General features: G+C 38.1%; 1 protein-coding gene across 1 annotated transcript; it reads right to left on the bottom strand.

The window, feature by feature from the left end:
- Positions 1-1,631: 1,631 nt before the first annotated feature.
- On the bottom strand, positions 1,632-16,380 carry LOC122640966 (two-pore potassium channel 3-like). The gene is made up of 2 exons (XM_043834265.1): positions 15,156-16,380; positions 1,632-2,082 (listed from the first exon to the last, which is right to left on the bottom strand). The coding sequence occupies exons 1-2, from the start codon at positions 16,253-16,255 to the stop codon at positions 1,935-1,937; spliced, it is 1,248 nt and encodes a 415-aa protein (XP_043690200.1). The 5' UTR covers positions 16,256-16,380; the 3' UTR covers positions 1,632-1,934.
- Positions 16,381-19,979: the final 3,599 nt, after the last annotated feature.

Genomic DNA, 19,979 nt, shown 5'->3' with positions numbered 1-19,979 from the left:
GAGCGCAGTCTTCAGTGACCACAAAAGCCTGAAGTATTTCTTCACCCAAAAAGAGCTAAACATGAGGTAGAGGCGATGGTTAGAACTAGTAAAGGACTGTGACAACAATATCCAATACCACCCTAGTAAGGTCAACGTAGTTGCGGACGCACTTAGCAGAAAATCCCAAACCGCTTCCCTCACGTCCTTGGCCGTTAGCAAGAAGTTAATAGATGAAGCTCGAAAATTCAACTTGGAACTCATGGTCGAGGGGACGGCTACTCAACTGGAAGCTATGGATATACAACCGTCAATCCGAGAGGAAATCATTGAGAAGCAGCCCAGAGATCTTGAACTAGCAAAGATCATCTGGGAGTTAGAACGAGGAACTCATAGGGACCCAGATTTCTCGATAGCCAATGATGGAGCATTGAAGTTTAGGGATAGACTGTGCGTGCCAGATGACTATGATGTGTAAGACCAAATCCTTAGGGAAGCACACAATTCATCCTACTCAATACACCCTACAGCTGGAACAAAAAAAATCATAGACAAAGCTAAAAGAGGTCATGACTAGTAATATCCCAGAACTTTTGAAAGACGGCTAGTGGAAGGCCATCAGGTCCTAGTGCCTTAAGGGGAGCCATGGCAAATAAGCTGTCTTCATTTCTTCCATTGTAGGCATAGTACACAACCGCTCATTCATCTCTGTAGTAACTACTGGCTGAATTGATCCCAACACGATGTCATGCGCATCTTCATCATCACCTTCAGAAGAGTAGAGATTTGAATAAAAGTAAAGCACCCCCTTATAGTAGAGTAGATCAATCTGGAGCTTATGCTAATTACCATCCTTTTACGCTAGCAGTTTGGTTCTCACTTAAACCTATTCTTATAGATTCCTTGACTAAAATCCACAGGGCCAAAATAACATCTTAGCTATAAAAATGTTGACCTTCACAAAGATGGTTGGTTGATATGGTTAAATAGAACTTTAGTGCCCAGCACTTCCCTTCAAAACCTAAATTAAGGCTTTGCAAACTGCAGTAGCAAACATCCATGAACAATTAGTTGGGTACAGAAGCTCAAACAAAACCTTACCAAGGATCTCAATGTGCATAGAAATAGTAGAATAGAGAGGCTTTGGTGATGAAAGAGGTTCTATTAGTACATGCCAGGAGAGAGATTTACAAGCAACGTTCATATTGAAGTAGAACTCTCATTTCCTATTTCATTGGCACTTTACTACTGCAGGCTCAGGAGGCAATTTTAAGCAGAATTTCCTTGTCCTTGATACCAAACATCAGCTGCGAAATTGTAAGATGAGAGATGAGACTGATTCTAGACTTGGTGGAACCATTTGGATTAAAATCCTCTGCAATTCCTTCATCTTGCAGTGCCTTGCAGTTTGGGCTTGAGAGCTCGACAGGTTGGAAGATGCTTCGTCCAACGGTGCAAGCTTGATTGCTCCATTTTTTTTTTCTTGAGCTCAGCACCATTGGATGTCACATCTTCCACGTGTTAAGCTCTCAGGCCCGAACTGCAAGGCACCGCAAGATTAAGGCACTGCAGAGGATTTTTTTTTTCCGAAATATTTAAAAAAAAGGAGCATACGAGACTCCCGCCACTGCAGAGTCTGGTGGAAATATTTCTAATTTCAACTTAGATGAGCTATAATAATAGCATTAAACTTTATAATTTCTACTATACAAATTAAGCAACACCTTTCACGTCATGATATGTATAAACACCATATACAGTATGCATGTGAGATACATGCCCGAACCTACAAAGACAAACTAAAAATAGAACCTTTCTTCTGAGAACTATAGCTTAATACAAAATGGAATCTCTTCTCTATCCAAAAACCTAGAGCTGAATGGTTTTGGCATTTTTTATCCCACTTGGGTCACCCTTTTGTTCCATCAGAGGAACCGAACCCACCCTGCGATGAATCATTGATGATTTTCCATGAGATCAGCAAGAGTAATTTTCCCAAAATTGCCTGTGTCCAGCCTCTCAAATTGGTTGCAGATCTGTAGAATGTCTTTCTCTGATACCTTTCCCATCTCCTTAAGCTTGTATATGACATACTCTGATTTACTGCAAATAAAAATACAAGACAAGGTCAAGATTTATTCAGAAAGAAGAGACAAAATCCAAAAATCTGAGATAGTTATACATGTTGAAAGAAGGGAGAAGAGATATGCAAGTGAAAATAACAATCCCATGGGAAAATACAGTCAAGAGTTGCAGAATTTTGAAACTGGAAAAATAAGAGCTTGGAAAATATAGATTTGTCAAGGACTAAAAAAATGAATGATTAAAAAATTGATAAAATCTTGATATAATCAAAGTTGGTGAAAAAGAAGTAAGTTTACTTTTTTTAGTAAAACACACTTTTTCAATGAAAGTAAAATCTTGTCATTTCGTATGTGTAATAAAAAAAGGTGCAAGACAATGACAACTCTTGAGAATGAGATGATAGTATGCTATTTTTAAATTATCTTGAAAACCCTTTCTTACCCTCAACTTAAAGTACTTTTGGGAATACAAGGGCCAATAAAAAACAAGTAACAACTTTTCAATTCACTATTTTGGTTACAAGAAGCTACACCCTTAATTTTCTGTTATCTTAAGAAAAGAGTAGACAAAATGATGTTAGAAGCAAAATGATCGAATTTTGGATAAAGTAAACAATTGCACAAAGAATGCTACTATCCCATCATGTTCCAGCTCACTTCTTGGAGACTTCAAATTAATATTTACATGAATTGATTAAGAGTTCCAGTCCAAAAAATATATATCAAAGTCGGGATTGAATAATTACAGATTAAATGTCAACAAGTTTACCCAGATTGACCAGAACCAGAGATATTGATTTCCACAGGAACTAAAGCAAAGAATAACTGAAATCCAAAACTAAGCTCTAGTTGACATGTTGAGACATTTTTGTAAACTCCAAATGGAAAATAATAGATAGATTAAAATCGAACCACGAAATATGCCAGCCAAAGGTATCCTTTCAACACACAAAAGTTCAGTAAAACAATCCATTTAGTTACTTCTATAACTGTAGTCCACAATGGTATGAACTCTTCACTAATAGGTGCCCAAAAATATACCATCTTATTCATGGTCTATAAGCCATGCCATAAGCTCTCTCAGCATATCTTTCAAAGGTCGCCTACTCTTATCCAACCAACAGCACTAATGGGCAATAACTTGACGAATGATACCCAAAATCTTTCAGTAGCAAAACCTCAGTAACTTGAGGAATGATACCCAAGATCTTTCGGTAACTAAACCTCCTTTAACATGGCAAGACCCACCAAAGATAACATAATAAACCCAGTTATTACAAACCACACATTAGACGCCACTGGACAAATGAGCCAATGTGACAGATTGACTAAGCATCACCAAGCATGTAAAACGAGGGGAAGACGAGAATTCTAACCTATAATTGATTGATATTTGAGATATTATTACATATTAAAGCACCCCGAGGGGAAGGCGAGAGTTCTAACCTGTAAAAAACTATAGAATGGACTTTCACAATAACATGTTTACGCTATGAAAACTCCAAATTCTGCTGTCAACAAAGGCTTTTACAATCCTAAACCCAGCTAACAGGCTTAGAAGCTTGGATCAGACCATAAATTTCAAATTATCAGAACTTTTCAATATAGGTCCCCACTGCCCACTCCATCATCCATAGAGACTGGGGAGAGCCTGCATCAAAGAATGGTTGCAACACCAAAGATCACTTCTCACACACCTTAATTCCACAAAGCAACTAATTTATACACTCGGTCTCCACAGCCTCTTTCAAAATATGGGTTTTCTTCAAATCAATTCTTCCCTGGCCAAGATTACTTGGTTGGAAAACTTCAAATCCGATTTCCCACTTGAGCAGGGATGTATATGTGATGTAAACCAATAACCTGTAGGAAAGATTAATGGACTACAACACCACACAGGTAAGAATCACAGTGAACCATTACAAGAATCTGTGAACAGAATATAGGTTAAATAACTTTAGGATGATATTATAACCAAAGGATGATCTACTAGGGTTGATTATGTACCTATATTTTTTAAGTTCATCCACTGGTTGGATTGAGAGAAACAGGTGGAACACAAATTAGAAAGTTAAGGACAGAAAATAAGATGATGGGATAATTCATATAACTTAAGATCCAGAAAAAAGATGAGATCCAAAGTCAGGTCAAAGGAGGGTTATATATGGGGGAATAATGTCAAGCCCAAGAAATGACCCAGTCAGGTTGAACAGATTTTGTGAGTGATTCTCCCTTTCCCTCACTCCACTCGCCTCGGTTTTAGAATTTCATTTCCAGGGGTGTTCCGAGTCACTCTTGAAATTCTTTGTTCATAAGGCGAGCACTGAAGCTTCTTTGACTAGGGCAGAGCGATTATAGGTGGCATCTCGTGGGAGATCTCCCGACAGCGTAGAATGATCCAACAAATGAAAGAAAAGATGTCAAGCATTGGTTGCAACATCGAAATTTGACTTCCCCTTGCTGATTTTTTTTTTAACCCGAATATTAACTGGGACCCGGGCCAGCCCCTAGAATTTTATTAATTTTCAAAATGAATGAAAGAATACAAGGGGGGGGGGGGGGGACATGCCACCTTACCCCTAGCCCAGAAGACAAAATATAAACACAAGAACCTGGGAGCTACAGTCTGAAAACAGGCAAACCAGCCCTGTCTTCCCAAAGGATACGTTGGAACTCCCCCTGAGGCAGATTGTCTTGCCTAAAGGAGGTGGAAGACCCTGCATCACAAGCGTGATTAGCCAACCAATCGGCAGCCCTATTACTCTCCCTGTACGCAAAAGAAATACAAGGCCTGACCCAACCCAATCAGCTCCAAGGCTTCCTAAAACCAGTACCAGCCCCTTGCCGAATTCACCTCAGGCTTTGGAGGCATTGTCAGACCTAGAAGGAGAAGCCCAAACCCGCATATCGCCTTGGTGGGATCCATAAAAGTTATGTTGAAATGTGATATGAATGAGAGGGCCCCTCTTTTAATGATGAGTGGGATCACATCTCGACAGGGAACAAGCTCTTTGCGCCCCACGTATGGCTTCCACTGTGATGTTCACTCGTTGAAGAATGTCATTACTTTGCAAAACTTTTATCTGGCTGGAACGGATAACTGAACTATACAATCAAAAGTGTGAAAAGAGACTTACTTTTTCCCTCCAAGCCCTGCCGAAGTAGACGGGGATGATATTATAACCAAAGGATGATCTACTAGAGTTGATTATGTACCTATATTTTTTAAGTTCATCCACTGGTTGGATTGAGAGAAACAGGTGGAACACAAACTAGAAAGTTAAGGACAGAAAATAGGTGATGGGAGAATTCATATAACTTAAGATACAGAAATAAGATGAGATCCAAAGTCAGGTCGAAGGAGGGTTATATATGGGGGAATAATGTCACGCCCAAGAAATGACCCAGGTCCGTTGAACCCCAAAGGTTGGGCAAAAAACGGGAGAAGCGTTAACAAATCCTGATTTACTGGCTCCTAGTTGGTCTTTCTACCAATCTAGGACTACATTAAGTGGGATTTATCACAAAATCTCTTCCAAATATTGCTGATCGATGACCATGATTAGGCAGAAACAGAGATGGTCCAGTGGGCTGAAATAACATCAACACATTGGGCCTGAACATAGTTTAAACCAATCACTAGAATAGGCCCTGGTTTGGGCTGGTTAAACAAACCCATGTGAACAATTAAGGGTCCTGTTTGAACTGGTCTTACACGCATCAATAAGTTAAGCTCCATCCACATTAACAAATACACTCCCACCCCCAACCCTTCCCCCCCCCCCCCCAAAAAAAAAAAAGGATCCAGTCAAGAAAGTCTAACAGAGCCTTAGGCTTATAAAGATTGGAAGGATCAAATGACATCTAACTGCAACAAAACCTTGGACATTTAAAGCAAACATAATTTTCAGTTCTGATTAAGGGCGTACCCAGTGCACGAGGCTCCTGCCACTGCAGGGTCTGGGGAGGATCATAATGTACACAACCTTACCCCTGCTTTCACAGAGGCTGTTTCCAGAGTTGAGCCCATGACCACTTGGTCACAATGGAGCAACCTTACCTTTGCACCAAGGCCCACAATTGATAACCAAATTGAAAGAAAATATGCAGATACAAACTGTTACCAACTAATATTCCAGAAAGTTTCCAGTTACAGGAAAACCTAAGCAGGTTATGGTCAATTGACCTTGCTGGTCCAGAAAATATGCAATCCTTACCAATCTTAAAGAAATACCAGTAATTTCAAAATCTGAGACACCACTCAATAAGACCACCAAAGGAGATGATTGTTGTAGCAGGCAGCAATTGTAAGTATCCAAAGTTGCAAGGGAAGAAGCTCTTAAGTAAATGCAACAATCTAAAAGGTCATTGCACCACTGAAAGACGAGAAAGAGAGACACTGATCTTAGATTCAACACTGTATAAAAATAGCAAAATCATAACAATCATTCCCATGTAAAGCATAGTTGTTTCGGTGTCTAGGCGAACCCAAGGCGTTGGAAGGGGCCTGGACGCAAGGCAACCAAGGTGGCAAAAACGCCCGCCTAGGGAACCAAGGCAACACTAGTTGTCAAGGTGCCTGGATGCCAAGGTGGGTCACCAAGGCGACACCTTGACAACTATGGTGTAAAGATTTCCAACTTACACTCAAACCATAACTCAGACTTGTGATCAAATAAATCTCAGCCCAAGTTATAATTTTGCCAACTTGGGCAAGGTTCTCTGGTTGCACAATGCAGACATTTAGTGCCATGTGGCAGGTCAGATGCAGCTGAAAATTTGTCGACAGCTAGACACCAAAGTCCCCTGCTCATATGTCGAGTTTCAGCTAAACAGGTTGTTGAAATGGCAAAAATAGAACTTTGAAAATCCAAGACTACAGAAGGAGGCATGCCAATAATCAACAGAAGACAAATACAACGAAATATGCCAATTCCTTAGGAAGGTATATGCTTGAGGTTGATTCTGAAATTTTGCAAGTGGCCAATCCAAGACCTCACCCTTCACATGGCCCAACTAGTGCATACACTAGAGATACCAATCAGGTCTGCACAGATTAGAAAACCTTTTGCCAACTTGGGCTTACTGCAAACAGTAGGAATTTACTTTGTATACTAAACTTATAATTATTAAAATAATAAAACTAAATTTTCTTAAAATAGTAAATTCTTCCACTTTGACATAAAACAAAACAAAATTAATTAAATAAGACATTGCTCCTTCATTAGACATTCCGCTGACATCCACTGGCTATTTGTAAGAGTAAGACTGCAAAAGTGCATTGTCCTTGATTGACTGCTCAACTACACTTCTCCATAAAATTACCCTTCTATGTTGATTTCAGTCCCAAGTGAAGGTTGAAAATAAACTGTACAGGAGGATGCTTCAGCACCAGTAACACTAAATCACTAATACAATTATGAACCTTATGGTAAACAAAGCATCAACACCAATTGTTAAATTCCCACCAAAAGATCATGCCCCATCCACCTTACTATGGAAGGATGACACATCAGCCACCGAAGAGGGTAAGAATAATAATAACAAAGCCCCTTATAAGAGTACTCTCTTCTAGGCTCAGAAAAAGGGAAAAAAATGGGTCGAATAAACAGGTTAAACCTGAACTGATCCCCGTACTGATTCCTTGTTTGGGATGAAGCAGTAAAACAGGATAACTAGAAACTTATGTTGTTCAGTGTCAGGTCGGTTTTTAAAGTTACAATTTGAAGAGATAAGCCTACAAAGGCACCCTTCCACCTAGGCACCTACAACCCCCATTTAGCCCTAAAACCCTTTCTTGTCAGGACAAAGTGAAACGAAGATCTAATACACTCAACAATAACCATATTCCAGATCCAGCTTGATCAATACCTCCATAGGCTCATTGTTTCATTCTCTCAATGAATTTGCTGATAACTATCAATCCAAACTTTTCCTTTCTTTCAGAAAAGATCCTTGATGAATTGAGACTCTCTCACCATAAATCTGTTCTATATCTAAAGAGTCAACCTTCAGTAGATTTTTTAAAAAGCTTTCTGCCAAAACCATAGGATTTGGTCCTTTATTTTCAAGGGCCCTTCTTTCTGCCATGTAAAGACACTAAGGTTGCTTCCATATCTATTCACTGCACCCCATTTAAATTCAAAAACACAACCTGAAAGCCATATTTAAGAACACCATAGAAGGGCCACGCAAAAAATATTTCAATCTGGGAGCAAGAGATCAAGAAAAAAAACTTGATCTGCATGATTCGGAACAACTCTACAAAAACAGATTCGACATCCTCATCTCCACCACACTTAATTTATCTACGTGCCTTTGTGTGATTACACTTTCATCAAAAAAAAAAAAAAAATTTATCTATGTGCCACTTCTTCACTGTCCAACATTCCGCACCATACATCATGACTGGTCTAATGGCAGTCCTATAAATTTTCCTTTGAGCTTTAAAGGAATATGCCGATAACATAGAATGCTGCTTGCCCCTCTCCACTTCAACCATACTATTGTAACTCTATAGGAAACATCATCCTCTATATCGCCTTCTTTATTTACGATAGAGCCCAGGTATCTGAAAAAATCACGTTTCTCTTTATCATCAATATTGACCACCTCATCCAGCGCTATAGTGTGGCTAAAGTTGCACACCAAGTACTTTGTCTTTGTTTTATTTATCTTAAGACCTTTTGATTCCAAGGTAGATCTCCACAACTCCAACTTGGCGTTAATCCTTGTTTTTGTCTCATCTACTAACACAATATCGTCAACAAAAAGCATACACCGAAGGGATCTCATCATGTATGTCTCGAGTTATATCATCCATGATAAGCGCAAATAAGTAAGGGCTTAAGGTTGATTCTTGATGAAGCCTCAGCATAATTGGGATCTCATCATGTATGTCTCAAGTTATATCATCCATGATAAGCGCAAATAAGTAAGGGCTTAAGGTTGATTCTTAATGAAGCCCCAGCATAACTGGGAACTCACCACCTTGACCCCCTGCAGATCTTATGCTAGTCACCATGCCATCATACATATTTTTAATGATGTCCAGGTATTTACGTGGCACCCTTCTATTCTCAAGTATGTGCCAAATAAGTTTCCTAGGGACACTATCATAGGCTTTTTCAAGGTCAATAAAGACCATATGAATATCCTTCTTACTCTCTCTATACCTTTCCATGAGTCTCCTAAGTAAGAAAATAGCTTCCATCGTTCCTAAGTAAGAAAATAACTTCCATCGTAGATCTACCTGCCATAAGCCAAATTGGTTCTCCAAAATAGTCATTTCCTTTCTCAAGTGCGTTTTGATAACCCTCTCCCATAACTTCATCATGTGGCTCATTAGCTTTATGCTTCTATAGTTATTGCAACTCTGAATGTCAACTTTATTGTTATAAATCGAGACCACAATGCTTCTACTCCATTCATCCGGCATTTTCTTTGTACTCAAAATCTTGTTAAACAACTTGGTTACCTAGGCTAAGGACACATAATCCTAGGCTCTTCCACACTTCGATTGGAACTCCGTTTGGGCCTGGTGTCTTGCCAACTTTCATCCTTCTTAATGCTTCTTTGACTTCAGACACTCTAATTTTGCGTATACATCTACGGCGATTGGTGTCAAGCGTAGTTGTCAAGGCGTCCAGGCGCTTTGGTCGACTTGGGCGCCTTGGTCGCCTACTTGGAACCGCCTTGATTTTTTACCCTCTCCAACGCCTTGGGTCGCCTAACCGCCGTGACAACTATGGTGTCAAGATGAGTAATATAGCCTGTAGGGGCATTATTACTCGAAACGTCTTCATTTAGGAGACTGCAGAAATACTCATTCCATCCCTTCCTAATGTCTTCATCTCTTATTAATATTTTACCATCTTCATCGTTTATACAGCTAACATGGTCAACATCTCTACTCATCCTTTCTCTTAACTTTACAGTTTACACAAGAAATATAAAGGGGAGCAGTTCTCTATGGGGGAGCGCAGGGGCCATGCATGCGCGACAGCCAATGAGAGCGCATGCCCTAGCATCTCGAGGGGGGAAATTACCACCTTTCATGGGGGCGGGGCGGTCATTTCGGCATCCCACTGTGACTGGCCGTGGTCTGCCACCGCCGCCCAACACACACAAGAGAAGATTTTTCCAAATAGAAATTACTCAATAGTACATTCTCTTTTTCTTTTCCAAGTTCTAATAGTTGTTTTCTTCTTTCCACCCAAGAACCATGTCCTCTTCTATTAACCTTCCTTCTTTAGATTCTTTCTTTTTATTTCATTTTTTCTTGGGAACACCAACATCCTTTTCTCTTTTTCTCCGGAAAAGCCAACCAACTTTTTCACAATAATTAAGCCAACAAACAAACCCCTCATGACTCAAGAGTCATCTGCGGCGTACCCTATATTAAGCTCGCTGCAGCAGCCTTTGAGGTAAAGCTCGAGGTCTCTGATTGGGTGGTCAAGCAACGTCAGATTGACTCCACCCAGAAAAGAGAAGACATGTGACGGCCGAGAATGAAGCTAGAGGAGCCGGAGGGCACAGGGGAAGGGAGGTCTCTCGAACATGGTAAAGACGATATGGTTCTGGGCTTCCATTCTTTGATGCAGATCAAATCGATGGAAGATGATCTGCCGGTGGTAATTTTAGATATGTTAGCAATGGTGTCACAAGAATGAAAAAAAAGAAGACAATCGTTGGGGGAAAGTGAAAGAGAAGAGAGGAGACCATAGGAAGGAGAGAGGAGAGAGACAACCCCAAATAGATAGATAGAGAGAGAGAGAGAACAATCTCTTTCAAATAACTAATTCAATTCCCGCATCAAATCGTAAGGAGGGTTTCCCCTTTACATGCTTTATAAGCTATAAAACTGACCACAAGTGGGAAAGGAAACATAAATAAATTTGAAACCCAAACCCAAACTAAAATTAACTTCTCTAGGCTAAGAATGGAGTGTCCTAATGCATTAATAACACTAAATAAAGGAAACTGTCAACAATTCAAAGTAATTTAACTAAGAGAAATATCCTCCTAAAAATTAGCCCACGATTGGGCTGAAGATAAGCTTCTGAATCCTGAAATTTTGAATTCCATAAGCAATTTAAAAGACCTCCAACTGGCCCCATGAGCTGTATGTTGATAAGGTTCCTGATTTTCAGGAACTCCATAATTGCAAGCTTTAAAACCTCCTTCAAATGGGTCCGACAAATATTGGTTTCCAGGATTTAAGCTTCCTTGAACCTCATGTAGATCCTAGGCCAGAAACTGAACCAAAAAACTGGTTCACAAGTGGACCAACACAATCCAAACCAAACTAGCCCTGCAGGATTCTTCTTTATATGTTTTAAATTTGACGATGTTGAGTCTGCTTCGTGAAAAGGATAGAATAGTAGGGTTTTGCAAACCATGGGCGGTTTTGGAGAAAAATGAGACTGAGTAATGTAAAGTAGTTTAACTAAGAACCACTCAACAGTAAGATCGACGATAGGCCAGCAGAGAGTCCGGCAACAATGATCCCTAGTTGAATGATGAACAAATCAGCAATATTCTCCAGCTTATAGATCTTCTAACCGGCAGCAACAATGAAGCTCTGATCGTGTCCCAGATGTAGACTAATTCACAGAACAATAAATTAGAAAGTAAGAACGAAACAGAAAAATAGAGAAGAAGGGGAAGAAGGGATAGGGATGGGTCTCTCAACCACGGCCTCTCACCGTGCCTGTCTCTCACAGCCATTGCACAAAGCAACATTCCATTTTTTTTAATCTAAAATCGTTAGCTGGTCAATACGGCCTCTTGCCTTTATTTATAATTGAAGCATGGTTACAAAATAATAACTCCCCTTTTGGCTATTGGGAAGGATTACAAAAATAGAAACCAAATGAAAATAGAAACTTGTAACAATGTAGAGAACTAAATAGAGAAGACTGAAGAGAAGAGAGAGATGGGGAGAGTAGAATCAGTGTGTACTCTATCCCTGACCTCCCATCTTTATTTATAATGTTTAGTTACATCAAATAGAGTCTAAATAGAACTCCTACTTAGAGTACAACTCAAGCAATAAATCAATTAGGAAACTAAATAAATCCTAACAAGGAAACTAAACTAAGCCTCACAACTAAACCCCGATAGGGACAGTCCCCATATTGTGGGTAGTCTTTAACAAAAATAAATCTAACTAAAAAGAAACAAAAGACCGTAATAGAAACTTAAGAAAATAGAAACTTCTAAATAAAAGCTAAGCCTACTTTCTAAATCTGAAATTAGAAACTATATCTAGCAATTACATGGAAATAGAAGTAATTAAAAATAAAAGGGAACTAAAACAGAAAGTAAATATTGTCCTCCACGCAAGTCAATATTTTGAACTGGGCTGCCTTGAGAGATGCTCCATCGAACCAACAAAAATCTTCCACATCATCAAGACCAAGCTGCCTCCACAGCAGTTGAATCCCACAACTACACTGGGCTGATTTTGGGGCCTTGTTCCTGTGGCTACAAATGACCTATGATCTACATCACTGAGAGAGGACACTGGAAGGAAGATGGCAAAGGCTAAAAGGCGAAACCAATGAATGAGGCTATGGGAGGGCGATTGGTGGTAGCAATAACACCCATGGCAATTCGCTTTGATAATTGTGAAAGACCTCAAACAAATTATTCAACTGGTGGGTCTTCTTTTTGATTTGTCCATCTTCAAGGGGGTGACTCTTCTATGTCATTGAAGATTGACAAACATGATTAAAGGCTAAAAGGCGAAACCAATGAATGAGGCTATGGGAGGGCGATTGGTGGTAGCAATAACACCCATGGCAATTCGCTTTGATAATTGTGAAAGACCTCAAACAAATTATTCAACTGGTGGGTCTTCTTTTTGATTTGTCCATCTTCAAGGGGGTGACTCTTCTATGTCATTGAAGATTGACAAACATGATTAAATTGAACTTTCATGTTTGTAGTCTATGGGAGTTGAGGACTTGAGGTGCTTGTCTCAAATGAACAATCCTGGAAAAGGAACCACCTATTGAGTAGTGACAATGGGCTAATTCTATAACCCAAATATTAGAAATATAAATCCTATAAGGGATCAAATAGTTAGTTTCTTTTTGTAACGTTCTAGAATAGTTTTCTATTTTGAAGAAGACTTGAGTTGTAAAGGATTGTCCCCACTATACATAGGGATTCCATATTTTGCTTCTTTCCATATAGTTAAAAATAAAGAGTAAGGGATCAATACCCACTACCATTGATTTGAGAAATAGTTTAGCATTGAGCTTGTGAGTTCTGTGAGAGACGGAGCATGGTTTGTAGGATTCAAAACTGCTCTACTGCAGGATGCAGTAGGGAAGCCTTGGTGGGATGCCAAGGTTGGAGTTGGTGAGATTCCTTCTCTACAGTTAGGTGAAGAGACTTAACATACCCTTTTTTATTTCCTCTATCTTATATTTTATCTTCTTTTCCTTCTTCCATTAAAGGTCAGATTCTAAATATTTCTCCATCTTGTTTATTCTATTTGCCCATTCTGTTGCTCCTTTGAACTGCTATTCTGATTCCTAACTATTAGCATTGTTCCTTTTAGTTTTAGACCTGTCTACAGCCGATACAGCCTACTATCAGTCCCTCGTGTCACTGTTCTTGTTGGCAGTTTACTGCCTGGTCCTTAGTGCTGTTACAACACTGATAACCCTCTCTACTTCTACTTTCATAGCAAGTTATAAATTCTGATTCACATCCTATTTCAGTACTGCTTGGTTACTAACTCTATTATGTTCTTGTAATATGGTTCTCACTTGCTATTCCTTGACTTAGTTACTAAATTTCAGTTTCTAATAGTGAACCTTTTTCCATTCAGTTCTACTTTCTAGTTACAGTTTCTATTTTCTCTACCGCTTTCAATTTTTGGAACTTTCCAAATCTGGCTTCTAATTTCAGCAACTGCTAAATCTGAGTTACTATTTTGGGAAGTTACTATCTTAGGAGTTTCAATCTCTGGTAGTTGCTAAATTCTGGTTTCTATTTTGAATGCCTAATCGCTACTATCCAGGATATACATGAGGTTTTCTAACCCTAATCCCTTAGGTGGTTAGAATACCACATTATATTGGGTGTATTAACAGAAGTGATTCTGTAAAGTGCCTTCCAAGCGCAGATTCTGATCTTTTATGCTCCGTAATCGTTTCCAACACCCTGTTACCAACATGATTTGAGGTATTGGTCTCAGATCGGCTGATATAGATCCGGAACCCACCGATACCGATTCCTGGCCGATCCTGTATTGGTGTAATGTAGAGACCAATACAGTGCCCGATACCGTGTTCTTAAACCGTGGTAACCAAACGCCACTCTGCTCCCAGAGATCACTCCTGCAAAGCGGGATCAAGAAAAATCACTTCCACCTCAGGATCAATCTTTCAAAGCGAGATTGTTACCAAATGAAGCCATAGTCTAAGCCAATAACGTTCCTATTAAAGCTTATTCTACACATTTAAGTTTGAGCACCTTATCTTCAATTGACAATCCATTGTTCTTCATTAGAAGGTAGGAAACATGTTCCACTGAGCAAACTATTTTCTGTAAGAAGAATCAGTAAATCAAGACACTTCAGCTGCAGCAATGAAAGATTAGACCAAGTATGTATTTTCGGAATTCATTCCTGTTCTGAGTCTATCAGTTTCTTTCTTTGCAGGCCTTGCTTTTATATTTCTCGCACTGGAGGGCATCTTCAGCTTTCCCCATTGAGGGATTGTTCTCTTGGTATCCCTTTTCAATAAAGTTAGTTATTCATGAAAAGAAAATTCAAGACACTACCTGTTTACAATTTTATCCAAATCGAGGATTAGGTGCCTTTTCTTTAAGTAAAAACTTAACATTCTCTTATTTAATAGGAGAACTTAGAAGCTCTTAGTGAACAAGAGCTCCTGGAAATTCAAGACTTCAGGATTAACAAGCCCTTGAATGTTATCAAAGCCCTTTAACCCTGAGCATTTCATCCATAGTGAATAAATTTGAGGAGAATGGAAAGCCTATAAGCTAAGCCATCAAAAACTGAAACAATTTTGGTCGATGAAGAGACAAAAAGTATAAGACAATAACACACACCTCACGAAGCCATTATTGTCAATATCCGCAGCGAGAAACTGAGAGACGGTCATATCCTGACAAAGCACCCACTTCGCCATCATCCTATGCCGCTTATCAATCCGAGCCTCAGCCAGATAAAGGAAGGCTCGAGCAACAGCCAACGTAGAGACCAGAAGCCAAATTGAGGCAAACAAACGACCAGGCAAGGAGTTAAAAGCCTGGTCCCCATATCCAACAGTAGTAACAGACATAACCGAGAGATAAAACGAATCCAACCACCCAAGCTTCTCCACAAAATGCATAACACCAGTTCCAATACCAATACAGAGAATCACAACCCCCAAAGCCAATGCCACCTTCATTCGAATCCTCATCCTCCCCTTCTTCACATCAACAATATAGGACCTCGCATCCTGCCCTTCCCTACCCTCAACAGTACTCAAAAGCAAACTCTCCTGCAAATCAAGCACGAAACTCACCATCCCCGAAAGCAAGATATCAATGAACCCAAACCCAACCAAAACGAACAAAATCGAGAATAACTTCGTAGCGGTGGAGTTTGGGGTGATATCACCATATCCAATTGTGCACATGGTGACGATACAAAAGTAAAGAGCATCGACGACGGGATGCGTTTCAGTAGCTGTGAAATTCTTGCGATTGAAGGAATAGATGAGGACCCCAAGCGAGAGATAGATAACAAGAAGGACAAAAGCCTGGCGAACGATTGAACCAGAGGCAAAATTGGGTTTAGGGATTGAAGGGTGGTCGATGTCGTTGATAGTGGCCATTGCAGGAGCTGTTTTTGAGCGATGAAGATTTGTTTTGGTCCAGTGGTGATTGGGTTCTGTGAGCCATGACTGTTGCTCTTGCCGGGTATCTGAAGAAGGAAATGTGCGAGGAGAATTGATGGCAAGGGCTAGGGCATCGGTGAGGACTGAAGAGGGCTCGGTGGAAGGAGATGAAGAAGGACCAAAGATGATTCGATCTTTAAGCTCTGCTGGAGTTAAGGGAAGTGTTAATTCTCCTTCTTCAGGGAGAGGACAGAGAGGAGGAGTTGAGGAGAGCTGCAGTGGTTTTGGTTTTTTTACATATGGAAGTAAAGGTTCTTTCTCCATTTAAGGTTCACCGCAAATCCACTTGTGGTTAGCAGGGAAAACAAATTCCTAGGAGCATCAGAATCACCATGGCCCGCTACAAAATTCGTCCCTGCTTCTACTGAGAAACACACCAAAAGATACACAGAGAGAGAGAGAGAGAGAGACTGCTTCAACGGTGAAAGACCTAATCAGGTCACACAGCCTCGCAGGTCCGTTCGTTCAGCGGATCAGAGACTCCACTTTACTCGCCATAGAAGATCGTCTTGATCTTTATCCCCAAAAAGAGACCAAAAAAGGAAAAGAAAAAAGGAAGATCGTCTTTATAGTATGACGTAGGTTTAACAGTTTAAGTATGCAATCCTCTTTTTTTAACGTCAATATGGACTGCTATAGATAGGGCAGGTCACAGGTTACGTCCTTCCATGTCAAATTTAGTAGAATATCTAACTACATATGGTTTTTTGGGTAAACAGTACTAAACACAATATCAATATCTCTCATCATCTGTTTTGAATTCTATTTTTCTTTTTATATATCATATTATCATCCTATCATATCATATCATATCATATCATAAATGTAGAAATTCAAAAATCATGGTAAATCTTTTCATAGCAAAAATATCTTTCAACAATATCAATAAGTCCAAAAAAATACCCTTCATTAATAATTAATTATTAATTATTATAATTTTCAGTTAAATTAAATTCTTCCTTTATTAATAAACCCCCCTCACTGTTACATAATTATTCTTTAATAAAAATTAATGGACCAATGGTTTCTCTATTCAGTTTTCTCACGTTTTTTCAGATAAATTCAATAAGAGAATTATTATTAATTAGAAATTATAAATTAGAAAGAGAATAAAATAATCCCAGTTTTTCGTTGAATAATATATAAAACCCCACTTTCCTATGTATAAAATAATCTCATCTTATCCTACCAAAAAAAATTTTATAATATTATCCATTATTCCTTGAACAATCGATAAGAACCCCCTCTCAATTAATTGTTATAATTTTGAAAATACCCTTCATTAATTATTAATTATTAATTGTTATAATTTTTAGCTAAATTAAATTCTTTTTCCATTAATAAACCTCCCTCAATGTTACATTAATTATTCTTTTATAAAAATTAAGGGACCAATCATTTCCCTACTCAGTTTTCTCACGTTTTTTCAGGTAAATTCAATAAGAGATAATTATTATTAATCAATAATTAGAAATTAAAAATTAAAAATTAGAAAGAGAGAGTAAAATAATCCCATTTTTCGTTGAACAATCTATAAAATCCCATTTTTCAATGTATAACATAATCCCATCTTATCTTACCAAAAAAAAAAATTACAATATTATCCATTATTCCTTGAACAATCGATAAAACCCCCCTCAATTAATTGTTATAATTTTCAGTTAAATTCAATTATTCCTCTATTAATAACATCTTATCTTAAAAAAAACTTTTAAAAATATTACAATATTATCCATGATAACCCCCCCCTCAATGTTGCATAAATTATTCTTTTATAAAAATTAATGTACCATTCATTTCATTACTTACTTTTTTCACGATTTTAAAGCTAAATTCAATTGTTCCGCCATTAATAACATCTTATCTTAAAATAAATAAATAAATAAATAAATAAATATATATATATTATATATATATATATATATATATATATATATATATATATATATATATATATATATATATATATATATATACTAGTAAATATGCACGTGTAAGCATTTGTTAAGTGGCGGAGAATAAATTCTTTTGGTTTTATAAGATAATGAAACTTTCTCAATGTGCAAAATAGTATTAAGTATTTGGCTCTTTTCAATACAAGTTAATGCATATCATAAAATATTATGGTATAGAAAAATAAGAGACAATATAGTATAAATAAATACTAATAAATACACAATGAATGAGCAATGGTTCATAGCTTTGTAGTTGTAGCAAGTGATTCTATAGACTTGGTAGACATAAATGGCGATTGAATTGACATGAGACTAAAGCATTTAAAGATCATCAAAACTTTATATTCATTGAAGATTGTTTTCTTAAAATGGGCTAAGATATTTTAGGCACGAAGAGAAATTAGCTAAATTAAAATTAAAAAAAATGAAAACCATGAGTTAAAAGAAAATGATTTAATATTTTAAGATTTTCATAAATGTTCTGAAATAATGTAAAATCATAACCTTCACCATTTTCTTTTTGAACTGTTTATGGATTGAGATATTTATTGTTCTTATATTACGATATAATTCTTTAACTCTTTATAGATATTTTAACGGTTCACAATTTCACAACATTTGAACCAAATAAGGTCTAACAATGTTTGATCCAATTAGGAACTGAGTCTTCTATACTTATAAGAGAAATTATCAGTGTCACCCATTGACGTTTGCCTATATTTTAAAGCACACCCACTAACTACCATAATATCAAATGTTGCCCCCTGCTTTACCAAACTAATTCCATACAGACCCCCTATCGTTAGTTAGGAGATGTTAAGCGGTGATGTCAGCCATATATTATGTTTTAAAAGACAATTCTACCCTTCTTAGTGGGTGAAGTACCTAATCTACCCTTTCAATTAAAATACTCACAAACCCTTCTTCTTCCTCACACTCACCCACAACCTCTCTGCGAAACACTATCATCATCAAGATCAAAACGACACCCGTCTCCATGATCAACACAGAGTTATCTTTGAGAATTTGAAACAAAAGGACCATTCAATGCAATTTATCAATTTATATACGGCCGGACTAAAGGGGGTAGTTTTTTCGGTCCAACATACTCCAGAACACCGTGAGAGGACCTTATTCTTGTAGCAGGCAATCTCGAAGTGCATTCCATGATTATTCAGTTGAATCACCGCCATGTTCGTCGATCTCTTCTACCCTATGAGTTGCACCAATGACCTCGACATCTTTCTCTCTCTCTCTCTGCTCAAGTCTTTGACGCAAGGAAAAATTATTACGAGTGCTATTCAGAAGTTCCAAAACCTTCAGTCGATTTTTTATGGTTTGATTTCCTCGCGAGTTTGGATTGAGCAACAATAATACTGAGGGCAGTTAATTGGCATCAAAAGTAAAATATGAGAAGATTGAGGGGCATTGGTTGGGCTTTGATGATCCCCAAATTGATTTAGGGTCAAAATTTGGTGCTGCCGATGGCTTTGAAGATAGAGCTGATGGGCACAATAGAAATTAAAGAGCTGATGGGACAACAGAAATTAAACTGCGTGAAGACGACAGCTTACAGCAGGGTGCAAGACTGGTGGGGTTGTTTGGGTGTGATTGTAGGAAGAAGACGAAGAGAGAACGGTTTGGTTGCAGCAAGAAGAACAGAAGTTGCTGCTGATATTATTTCATTTCCTCTTTTTCTCTTTTAGGTGAGATTAGAAAGAGAGATTGGCAGAGCTGGGAGAAAAAAAAGAAATAAATGATAAAGGGTATTTTGGTCAAAGTAATTTTAGAGGTTAACACTATTCAAAAATGGATATTGATTGATATTATGATAGTGGGTGTGCTTTAAAATATATGCAAACGTGAGGGGGTCACGCTGATAATTTCCCTACTTATAATTGGCATGATTGGACCCTCATTCGAGATGGGCTAAAAAAAATTATTTATTTATATTCCCTAATTTAGAAGATATTTATTTCATTTTAATTTAGGATGAGCTAAACTAATAAGAAAGGATGAACCAAAAGAATATG

This window comes from Telopea speciosissima, chromosome 9 (assembly GCF_018873765.1).
Source record: "Telopea speciosissima isolate NSW1024214 ecotype Mountain lineage chromosome 9, Tspe_v1, whole genome shotgun sequence".
Taxonomy (NCBI): Eukaryota; Viridiplantae; Streptophyta; class Magnoliopsida; order Proteales; family Proteaceae; genus Telopea; species Telopea speciosissima.
The sequence above is the reverse complement of the archived record's forward strand: the minus strand, read 5'-3'. Positions and strand labels throughout refer to the sequence as shown.